This window comes from Nestor notabilis, unplaced genomic scaffold (assembly GCF_000696875.1).
Source record: "Nestor notabilis isolate BGI_N333 unplaced genomic scaffold, ASM69687v1 scaffold2474, whole genome shotgun sequence".
NCBI classification, from domain to species: domain Eukaryota; kingdom Metazoa; phylum Chordata; class Aves; order Psittaciformes; family Psittacidae; genus Nestor; species Nestor notabilis.
The window spans coordinates 19,742-31,552 of NW_009924977.1; the positions used below are offsets into that span (position 1 = coordinate 19,742).

Sequence of the window (11,811 nt, forward strand, 5' to 3'; positions counted from 1 at the left end):
AAGAGCGGACAGAGAGGAGTTGGCTGCTAGAACTAAAAGCAACTAATGCCAATGGCTCTATAAACATCAAACTTGTTTATTGTTAGCTACAGCCTTGTTCCTAAAACTCAGTTTATGGAAGAACTGCATGAGCTAATAGACTAGAAGCTTACACTGACTTTACAGGACACAGCCTCATACACCCTACCTGCCTTCTCCAATGAAGAGATCCAATAGTTAATGAGTTCACCATTACACAGAAAGTTGTCAAAAATATTTTCAACTTAAAAAAAAACCCCAAAACTAAACCTATAAACAAATCGATGCAGACAACTATAGCAAACCGTGCTTACAAAAAAAAAAAAATCTACAATATCTGTACATAAGCTGTATAAGATCGTACAAAAGAAGACTTCCCCAAACCACAGCTATTTCTACTCCTGCCCTTTTGTTGCCTTCTCAAGATAATACACGTTGACTAAGTGGCGATTGAGGTGCTTGCTGTATTCACCTTCCTTTTTAAATGAGCGGTCACAAAAAATGCACACATAGTTCTCCCTGGCCACGGTGGCGTCAGCAGCTCCTTTTGATGCCTTTGGACTTGTTTCCTCTTGTACAGAGCGAGCTCCATTTAACCCCGAGTCATCGCTTCTTTCTGATACGTTGTCACTTATGTCGCTGCCTTCGTGGCTGTGGATGCCCTCATCCTCATCCATTTCCTGAGCTTCATTCACTTCTGTGTTATCCCGAGATGATAAGGCCAGAGCTACTTTAGGGCTCTGTGTACACCCTTCTGGGGGTGCAGGTACCGGCACAGTATCTCCTGTTGGCTCTGTTGCTGGCAAGCACGTTTTGGTCAGGTCCATCAGGTCCGAGTTACTCACAGTTTCTGCCACAAAGGTTTCCTCTGCCTCCTTCTCAGGTGCCAGATCTGCTACCACATCCATAAGCACATCCAAGCTTTTTTGAGAAGACACTGCATGGGAAGATTCCTCAGAGCAAGCGTCTTCCCCTCTGTCCGCCTTCCTCTCCTCCTCTTTTTCACTAACAGTGTCTTTGCTCTCCTCTCCTGCCACATCAAGCATTTCTTGGTCCTCTACCTCAGCTTCTGTGTTTGCATCCTGAGCTGGAAGATAAAGCTGCCTTGGGTCTTGTATGCAGCTTCCTTTGGTGTTGATGCTCTCCCCCTTGACAGCATGACTAGTGTCCTTTAATGCTGCTGCCTCAGTGGGATCTTGCTCCATCTGGTTGCTGCCCTCAATGTCAGGCTTCATGCATCCATCTTCCTCTGTGGCATTATATTCGTCTGGCATCTCTTCTTCCTCGATCTTCTCCTGACCAAGTTTACTGCTTTTCTTACTGTGCTTATTTTTCAGAGCTTTCTTTTTTCTATTTTTCTTGAGGCAAGAATTTTGCTTTTTAGGCTCCTCCTCTGGTACAGTATCACTTTTTTGAACTTCCAGGCAGTCTGTAGGTTTAGCTTCCACTTTCTTTTTCTTTTTTGTCACTGGTGAGGTATCATTTGCCAGCTCTTGCTTTGAGGAGGTTAGTTCAGCCTCTGCCTTTCTTTTGATCTTCTTTGTTTTACATGTTTTCTCAGTGTTTTTCTCAATTTTAATATCCACCTCCTTGTTTTCTGAAGCTGATTTCCGACTTCTGGTTGTCACCTGGCCTGCGCAAACACTGCTCATTGGCTTCTTTTCCTTGGCCAAATTATCTTTTTTCTCCACTTTCACAGTTTTCTCCATTTTCTTTGCAGCTGAATCCCCTCTCATTTGTTCTTTCTCCACTTTGTCACTAATGCTCTCAGAAAAGTCAACTTCACTCTTTTTAGTCCGTAGCTTCACCTTTGAAACATCCATGGTGATGTCAGAACAATCCGGATGCCTGGATTTGATGTGATACTGCAGGTTACACTTTTTAGACGCTGCGTAATCACAAACAGGACAGAGAAACTGGCGCGGGTTGACGTGGAGCTCAACGTGCTTCTTGAAATTGCTGCGGTCAGCTGTTTTGTAGTCACAGTGTGGGCAAGTCAGAGGCTTCGGCCCATTGTGAACCTGCCTTGCATGACGAGTTACTTCATGCTGGTTTGAGGCCACATAGCTGCACTGATCACATTTGAATGGCTTCTCACCTAAAGAAGCAAGGGCGGAAGGGAATGATGGTGATTATTAAGTATGGGGGTGGTGGGACAATCACTTCCCACTAATACAGATACGGAAATATGGAACTCAAAAAGGGAAAGAAAAAAATTATCCATGCGCCTTTAAAAATTAAGTCAACATAAAAAATCCACAAGTCACAAACACGTTCACAAGACACCAAGAACATAGTACAAAAAAAAAAAAAAAGAGAGAGCAGGGGTGAGGGCTGGGAGGAAGGGGATCCAAAGCCAAACAAGCAGTAACAACGGCACAGGTTCTGGCTATGCATACATACCGGCAGAGATCTCTCTACAGTAATATTAGCAAATGGAATCCATACCCAACTGCTCCATTGAATGCATTGTAGAAAAATGGAAATGTAACATTTGATGAATAGCAGTTTCACACAAACGTTTCAAAAAAGTGTAACTTTACACAGATTTAGCATACTTCATGTTTGCATTAAGAAGGAAATGAAGGGAAAGAAGCTAGCAAAACCCAAAGCATGTGAAAGGGGCACGATGCTCAGATGATCTTTACGTCCGATAATTCAGTTCGCTGTTACGGTGTCTCAAACACATAACACACTGACTGTAGCCTACTCTTGGCAAGCCAACCAGATACAGTCCAAAGTCATCATGTTACTACCGAAAACTGCATTTACAGTTGTGCAATGACTCTTGCAGAAGTGTTCTGAAATGTTCTCCTTAGTACATGACGCTGCAGAAGTGGTTTTCCATTTGCACATCAAAGCAAATAGGATAAACACTTCTAGCACAACAACTCAAGAGGAGAAATACTTTGAGAACATCTGTGCATGTGCAAGTTCAGCTGAGGAATTTGGGATGGTCCTGGGCATCGAACCGACATCTCAAAACTGACCTGCAGAACTAACGCATGCCACTTCCCAAGTATGCTGGAAATCCACTTCAGGCCCTTCTGCTCACAGTACAACAGTGCTCCTCCCACCCTGCAAGCTGCTGCCCCGACACTGTCCATACTCATGCTGCGCCATCCTCACAAACTCTATAAAAGGCTGTGCTGCCTCCCTGGCAGCAAGGAGGGGGACACTTGTTTAAAAGCCTAGATAATTTCATGTCTGCCTGCAGTATCTCTTTATTATTCAAAGAAGGGCTACTTTGATTCCCTATCATCTGTTCCTTCCTTCCTTCCCCCTACTTCTTGGTGACATTTTCCACAAGTTTAAGTTGATGTGCTTTACTGCTCATCCTTCCTGCAAGCATGGACCTTTATCACCTACACTTCAAGGAATAGTTCCATATTGCACAGAGTGAGGACAAGAACAGTCTCTCTCTTACATACACATGAACAAGCTGTTCTAACTGCACAGAGTGCCCAGAGGTAGCTGCAACAGGGTAACTCAAAGAGTTTGTGTCCATCACCTCTACAAATCCAGGGATGTTGTGGCACAAGAAGAACGGACATGTACCAAGATGGCCAAGTATACAGCTGTGAATTAGACTCTAAACCACTGTTGTTCACTGTATGACATGTGAAGAAAGCTCCAGCACCAGTCTGCCTTGAAAGGCCAGCCTGTGAACTACAGGAGTCCAGAAATTGCCACAGAAGATGTTCAGCTGTGTGGGCAATGCGGCAAGACATGCAACAGGAGTTACAAGAGCTATTAATAAAACAACCCTGATGTGCACTCCCACTTCTGTCAGCACAGCTCACACCCTCATTCCCAGACCTTTGAGTCAAGGGCCAGATCCCACTCCTCATCCTTTTTGGATTTGAGACTTCCTTGCACAGACAAAGGGAGAGTAAGATGTTCATGAAACGGTTTCCAGACTCAACTTCGACCAAACCATTTGTAAATCTACATTCAGCCCAGAGTTCAGCCAAAAATGGGTTTTGTTTCTGGAAGCAGAATACTTAAGTCACTAAATTCTCAAACCAAAATACTGGCACGTCATTTTAAAGTTGGCTATTTTTTAAAGGGTCCAACCCCCACCATCCATTACAGTTAAAATTGCCTACCTTCTGGTTTCAATTTAAAACATCATCTATTGAAATGTAAGCAATCACTATTCAGGAGACTCTCACTACTGTTTGCTTCGATTAGGAATTCACTCAGGTCTGGTCAATTCAGGTACCAGCAAACCAAAAGCACAGGCTGAGATCTACCTAACCTCCTCTACGAGAGTCACAAAGCACAACTTGTGCCTAGCACACCTCAGCTGTTACAACTCACGAGAATGCTATTAATTCATTCAAAAGGGATTTGCAAGAAAGCAAAAGTAGATGTTTGTACCACCACAGCTTGTGACCAGCAACGGGAAATAAACGCTAGTGAAAATTGCTAATTTGGCTTTTAGTGCCACAAGACTGAGTCACATGCGAACAGCCTCCAAGTTTGCCTTTTTCTCCTTGCTGCCTCCTTGCCATAAGCAGACACTCTTTTACATCTTTCTGTAATGCTAAGTAAAAGCTAAGCATTCCCTCAGAATCCCTGTATGAGGTGAAATCAAAACCATTATAGAGGAAACTCTCAGCTGCTCAAAATTTTCCCAGCTTAACTGATTTTAACTAATTTGCATCAGCAGATACAAGACAAGAATCTGCTCCTACATCATCACAGTATTTTATTTGCTTACCGGATTACTAGGACTACTAGAGCAGCCCTATGAACCTCGGGAATTCACCTCGGGAAGTAAAAGGGAAAGAAAAAAATATATTCCTGTTATTACTTTCATTAATGACACTTAGCATTTCCTTAGCAGGTAAAGATAACCTCCCCTGTTAAGACAGGAGCTGAAGCTCAGGCCGTACTGGATGAGATGACATCTCACACAGAGCTGGGCAGCCTGCCCTAGGTTGTCCTGCTTGAGCAGGGGGGCTGAACCAGGGAGCCTCCAGAGGTCCCTTCCAGGGTCAACTGTGAACCACCCTCTCTTCCCGAGTCATGCTGCTGCTGCCCCTTACCAACCTGAGTGGGTGCGCATGTGCCTGGTTAAATGGGTCTTCTGAGAGCTGGAATAAGGACACATAGCACATTGATAGGGTCGCTCTCCTGCAAAAACAAACAACATTAGTTACTGAAACACAGCTGATTCCCAGACTTGGGTACCAAGCCATACACATGAGGCTGTCACCAATCCCCAAGTTGTATTTGAGGGCACATTACCTCTCAGCAAAGGGACACAGTGAGAAGCATGTGCCTAAGCTGGACCAGTGCAATGTGTCATGCCTTATGAATGAGAGTAGTGGAGGGGCACAGTATAATAAAAGCACATCCTCATGTCCATCTGGGGTTAGATGGTAACCTCAGGCAAAAGGTGGTGAGGACAGCCACCTTTAGGAAGTCCTAAGCCACCAGAACTGACTTTTCTACAGTATTTTCTCACAGCAGTCAGAAGATGCACAAGAGATACAGACCCCGTAAGAAACCAGGTATGTTCCTGCTTCATGTAACACCTTACCTGAAACCTCCATGTTTAATTTGGATTAAGATGGGAAGCAACCATCCATTCAGCATGGACCTCCACTTGCCAGAACATAAGCGCAGGTCGAGACTGGGTCTCTGCTACCAAAGTTTTAGCGGCAGAGTGAAATTAGCTTGGAGCATGGAAAAGCATCATGCCCTGCTCAGTGGAACTATGCTGCTAGCAAAAGCTCAAGTGTAGCAGCAACATTTATTTTGAACACTCAAATCCCTCTGCCAGCAGAGTTATTGTTTCTGGGGAACTAATGGAAATGAACCTGTCATAAATTAGGTCTCCACAAGGGACAGCTGGCTTGTGTAACTATCAGTACAATACTTGAAGATCGTTTTCAAGTGAAGACAAGCCCCAAATACAGGCAGACGGTTTTAGAATTAACATCTGCTAGGCAGGTCCAGATAAGTACCAGGAGCGTTTCTCCAAACTGCCAGCACAGCAGAGAGATACAGGCAGCCTTGTCTCCAGCACAAGTTGTAAAACACTTCTTAGCCTTGGGTGGTTACCCCCACCAGAAGAAGGGAGTGAAGTTGGGATGGGAAGTTTGTAGTTACTCATTTGTAGTATTTATTCAAGTCACAATCAGAATTACACCACAGCATTTTGCTACATCAGTTGAAGCATGCCGCCAATGTGCTCTCCAAATCACTGGGACCTGGATGTCAGGAAAAGCCCTGCATACAGGCTACTTGCTCACTTTCAGAGGCACAGCTCTATCCAGCAGCACAGACCTTCATCTGCCAACATGTGATGTGAGGCTCCACGGCAGGCCTTTGCCAAAATAGCAGTAGAAGCAGTCTTTGTAATGCAAACTAATCCCACATTTCTTCCTCGCAGCAAACATTTAGACTATCATTCTTGATTAGATCAGCAGTTTAAAGGTAAATTCACCCTAACAACAACAACCTTCCCTTTCCAGTTAAAACAAGGCAGGAGACTGGTGCAATACAGTAAAATTAAGTCATGTACCAAGGGAGGGGTAGTTCTTTTGTTATAAAGGTTTTGTTGTTAGATGACTCCTTATGATCTGAAAATATGTGGCCAAAGGTCCTGGAATGTTCAGTCACGTCTTCTTCCCATTACCCTCAAATTTCCTATCTTTAAAATTACCTACCAGGTTAGGAATGTGGAAAAGGCTTTCTTTCAGCTATTTTATATAAGGCACAGCAACAAAACACACTAGATTTAAAGTATGAGGAACACAACTAATTTAAAATGTGTTGTTGCCACATGAGAATTATAAGGGCTGTTTTATAAAACTCTATTCCCCAAAGGATGTTTATTACAATTTTACAAGCTCACTAAATGCAAACAAGCCACCAAAAAAACCCCTTTCCACAAAACACTTGAAGACCCAGACTACCAAAAGCTGAAGCAGGCACTTAACTGTATGCAAATGAACAGGCAGACTGACATCAGTAAACAAGTTTAAGATCATCTCTTTATAAAGCTTTTCTTGTAATGCCATTAGAAGTTCTGCCTGCTAGAAACGAAACCAAACTTCTAAACCAGTGGTAAGCAAGAAAGATCCCCTATAACAACCAAACTAATATTAAAAAGCAGACAGTCCAAAGCTAGGCACTGAACACTATGACTGCCTGAAGTAGAATCACAGGGTCAACCCAGAGTAGAAAAGCCCTTTAAGATCATCAAGTCCAACCATTACCCCAGATGTGTTATTTACATAGCCCTGCAGCTGATTTTCACCTAAGTTTTCTAGAAACTGCTCCTAACAAGTAAAATGGAAAAAAAAAACCAAAACACAAAACCCAAAATTGAGAACAATGCTGTACTGTCTTGCACACAATACAGTTCCAGGATCAGCAGTGTGGATAGTTGATGGGGTATATCAAGTCGAAACTTGGTCTTACATGTCTAAAGAGCATGAACAAGCACAGATAGGTCTATGCGTGACACAAAGGGTCCTTTCTGTGAAGGTACAGCCCTGAACATCTCCAGCTACCCCCCTCCTGGGCAGCAGACAGGCTCTTCCAGATGTAGCTTTCCCAGCTGACAAGCTGATGACCATCTTGCAGAGTCCTTGAACCACCCCTCTGCCCAAGGTCCCGCACACTAGTCAGCAGTCTGCCACACAAGCACTGCCACAAGCTGCAAGGTATCTTCCAATACAGGGCGAGTTCACGGACATCGGCTTTCCAACGTGGACACAAGCAACAGGCAAGCAGTTAACCTCTGCCTTCCTGTGGTCCCCAAACACACAGAGGGTGGGTACTACTCCCACCAGACAAGGTACTAGCTAGCATGCAGCGCCCTTTCCTGCTCCTGGTCATGCGCGCTGGCATCAGCATGTGTCTAGTAAGTTGATTCAGTTCACTAACCAGCAGGACCCAACCTGGGGAAGTGGAAAGGAATATTTCACTGCCATTTTAGTGAGCTGAATCGACCTAGCATACGGGGAGAAAACTGAGGCTGCCTTTCTCCAGCAGCAGCAGAGCATTTGATCCTGTGAAACTGCACTCTGTACGGAGTCAGTGTTTCAGGAAACTGGATGGCTCACAGAATCCAATTATCTGCAAGGAGGCATCTTCCCGCACAGAAGAAGTCAGGTGAACTACATAAAACAGGAGAGTAAGAAAAGTATCTACCCAAAAATTATTTAACCTGTTAGCAATCAGCAAACCAAAGAAACAAACAATTCCAACTTTATTCTTAACATTCTGAACCCATAAAATAGAAAGAGAATGAAATATGTATGTACCCCACTCATCTTTTTTCTACCAAGCATTTTTCTTAAGTTTACCATGACCCACAGATATTTCAGTCTCATTCAGACAGTTGTTATTAAACTCAGTACTGTTATGTTAACAGTCTGCAAATATTTTCAACTATAAAATATGTGTGGGTGTTTATTCTGGGTTTTGATTTTTTTGGGGTGGTTGGTTGGGTGTTTTTGTGCGTTGGGGTTTTGTGTTCTCTTAAGACAATCGATTACACATTAATACTAGCACAAACTTCTGGCCTGGTGTATAAATACACCTCCCAGTAGCTTACTCATTGTTTTAATACTCTTCCAAAGCTTTAGCACTCTCCCACACAAAATCAATGTTACTGGAAACAAGGTGCATTCCTACAGAGCCCACTAACATATTTGAAAGCTTTTTATCAAGCAAGAACTGGCTGAAAGGTCTTAACATTTTAGTTAAGAGCTAGCAAAAAAACCTAACAATTGCCAGGGTGGACTAAGGAAAAAAAAAAAAAAAAAAAAGCTGAAAGCATGATCACTCATTTCAGCTTAATTAAAATAATGAAAAGACATAGCAAACTGAAGAACCAGAAACCTGGATTGCACAACTATTTGTAAATGAGAAAAGAGGAACTGGACTCATCCCACATAACTTCACATGCCTCCCCCCTCCTTTATATTAATACAGTTCACTGGTAAATTGGTCAAATGCAGTGGTAACAGAGTGCTTCCTCAGCAAACATGCTTTCATGGCTCGCTCCTGTGAAACTCAACAAGAGCTTTCAGAGATCAGAGGGGGAACCTAATGTCGTGTACAAACACAAGCAGAGATGAATTCGAAGTCGAGACAAACAAAACAGACAGGCACCACAGCATAGGCTCACACTTGGGCACGATTTAGTTTTTGTCCTATTACTTTGTCATTTTTACCTGGTCTTTTTCCTGTTATCTCCCACAACACACTCAAAGAAAACAAACTGGAGAATAAACCACACCGTTTTCCTAGAACCTCTCACAATCACCTTTGTTTTCTTGTTTAGGAAAACAATGTTTAGACGGGACTGATTTCTAAACTCTAAACACTATGTAGCTGTTGTTAAGAGAAGCCTAAGTCTTAACGCATCACAAATCCCAGCAGACCCTCCCAACCCCGTCAAAGCAGATGCTAAAGCACGCTGATGAACAACAAACTTCTGCACACTTGAGCTCGAGCCCAGCCAGCCCCGAGGCCAGGCCTCCCCTTCCAGACAGCTGCAGACAACTGAACTGAAGCCTCCAAACCATTCATGTCACTGCTGTGACAAAACACGACTTCAAAGGAGAAATTCCCCAGTGTTTTGCACAGCCTACAATAAAGGGGAAGCGAGTCAGGTCAGCGCGCTAGAAGATGGTTAGTAAGTCTGCCCTCTTCACAAAGCCTTGGCGAGGTGAAAATAGCTTCTGAGAAGCTGCAAGTGTGAACTGCCCTCCCCGCTTCCAGAAAAGGGATCAGGAGGCAAAGCAACCACACCTCACTGCCCAAAGAGGTGAGGTGGCTACCACATGCTCTCCTAGAATGGGGTCTCAAGTTTGGGCATGCTTCAGGACTCCCCATGCAAGAGGCTGGTGAAGCTCTCTGATACAAGGCAAGGTATTTCCTAATTCACCTGCGGCCCCAGCTCAAAGGATGGAAGCAACACTGAAGGTCCTCCAGTTCTACTTGGCATAAACCAGAGTAGAAAAGGGCCTCATGCTGTTCCTCGAGATTACAAACAGTGGTTAGAAGTCAGGAAATCAGGCCAAAGCCCCCCTCCAAAGCTTCCTACAGGCAAACAGAAGTATGAGTCTACTTCTCCTGGACATTAAGGGGACTTGATTCACTGGGAACACTACTCAACTCTTACTCTAATTTTGTAGTCGCTGGAGGGCTCCTTTGTATGTGTTTATCACCTCTTTCTTCTCTGTAATTACAGCTTAGTCAAATTTCAGCTCAGTCTAAAAGCACCATTTTAAAAGCTACCTGTGTGATTTAGGCACCTTTTGTCAACCTGCTTGTTTTGTTTTCACAGTACATGACCCTTTCATGTTGTAGATCCTGACAATCATCACAACCACTGTCATGCCCTCTTCAAAAAAAATGTCTTGAAATTGCTAAACGTGATGTTCTTCATCTCCTCTTAGGCCCCTGACACAGAAATCTTCTCGGACCTCTAGGACTGCAGACCAAAGCTCAAACCAAACCCACACTTCATGAGGCTACAACCTGGTGGCAGCAAGAGGAGAGAGCACAGATCTTTGTCAGGGTGGAGTGAACTCCACAAACAGAAGACTCTGGGCTTGCTTCATTCGTTCGTTACAGTTTCTCAGCACTCTTAACCACGCTTAAATCAAAAAAGATGAAGGACTTACCTGTGTGAGTTCGGATATGTTGAATGTAATTGTTCTTCCTGTCTGAAAAATAGGAGCACTGTGAACAGGTATACACTTTCCTGGGAAAATGGTTTCTTAGGTGCTTCTTCCAGTGATATTCACTGACGGTAGTATAAGTGCATATGGTACACTTGTAGACTCTCTCATTTTCCCCTGCTTTGTTGTGGTGCTTCAAGTGAGCCAGATAGTGATCGTATCTGTTAGTGTTATAGCCACAGCGATCGCAACGGATTGGACCCTTTGAGAAATCCACCTCTTCTGCAGTGCAAGAATCAGACTCCTTCACCTGGGCTTGCTTTTCTGCATTTTCTTCCACAAAGAACTTCTTGGCACTGTGAACCCTGATATGATGCACAAACTCCTCTTCAGACTCTGCCTCGTACTGGCAAGGCTTGCAACGGAATGGCTTGCTCTTCAAGCTCTTACACTTGTCCTCTGTGCTTTCTGGAGTACCCGGTGCTTCCAATGAGGCGTCTTTATCCGCACTGAGAGTCTTAGGAGGGAGGCAACCAGCCAGACCTTGGGTTTCCCCACTAGAAACTCCAAGAGAGCTTACTTCCATATTTTCAGGTGCCTCACGGTCACTCTCCGCAGCCTGGGTGTCTTCCATACCCTCTCCATCGCTGTCTGAGAAGTTGCTGTCCCCCACTGTTGTCAGTTCTGCCATTTGTCTCTCTTCTCCAACCAGGTAATCGCAGCAGTTGCCATTGACTTCCCCCGTCAAGGCCACATTTGCCAACATAATAAGCTGAGGAGCCGCCAGTTCAGCTTTAGAGAGGTCGTGTAAGTCATACATGTCATTGGACAATGCCATACCGATATTAGCGCTGCCAGGAAAGAGGCTGTTCCCACCAGACTGTCCCAGCACTTGGGTTGCCATGGCAGTGGTTCTGTTGGAAGAGAAAAGGCTCACGGGTCAGCACCGAGCTACGGAATAGCCTCCTCTGTTTGGTGCTGCCCAAGCACCCCTCCAGGCAACACCGGAACATCAAACCACTCCGCAGAGGCCCTGGGGAGGCAGAGCCCGGGGCGAGGGCGGGCGGGGGTCCCGTTCCTCTCCCGAAAGGGCTGCCTGGTTCCGCCCTCGCTGCGGTGCGGGACGCCGGGCGGG

The 11,811-nt window shown here is 44.6% G+C and overlaps 1 protein-coding gene across 1 annotated transcript; it reads right to left on the minus strand.

Annotated features, from left to right (window-relative positions):
• Positions 1-413: 413 nt before the first annotated feature.
• REST (RE1-silencing transcription factor) lies at positions 414-11,601 on the minus strand. Its single transcript, XM_010012818.1, has 3 exons — positions 10,680-11,601; positions 5,077-5,160; positions 414-2,116 (listed from the first exon to the last, which is right to left on the minus strand). The coding sequence occupies exons 1-3, from the start codon at positions 11,578-11,580 to the stop codon at positions 414-416; spliced, it is 2,688 nt and encodes an 895-aa protein (XP_010011120.1). The 5' UTR covers positions 11,581-11,601.
• Between the last annotated feature and the right edge of the window lie 210 nt (positions 11,602-11,811).

Bases quoted from the DNA above. Each gene is read 5' to 3' on its own strand.
- REST (XM_010012818.1), bottom strand. From the start codon at position 11,580: ATGGCAACCCAAGTGCTGGGACAGTCTGGTGGGAACAGCCTCTTTCCT. The intron at 5,161-10,679 runs GTAAGTCCTTCA...TTGTTTTTGCAG, and splicing joins ACATATCCGAACTCACACAG to GAGAGCGACCCTATCAATGT. The intron at 2,117-5,076 runs GTTGGTAAGGGG...TTGCTTCTTTAG, and splicing joins GCACATGCGCACCCACTCAG to GTGAGAAGCCATTCAAATGT.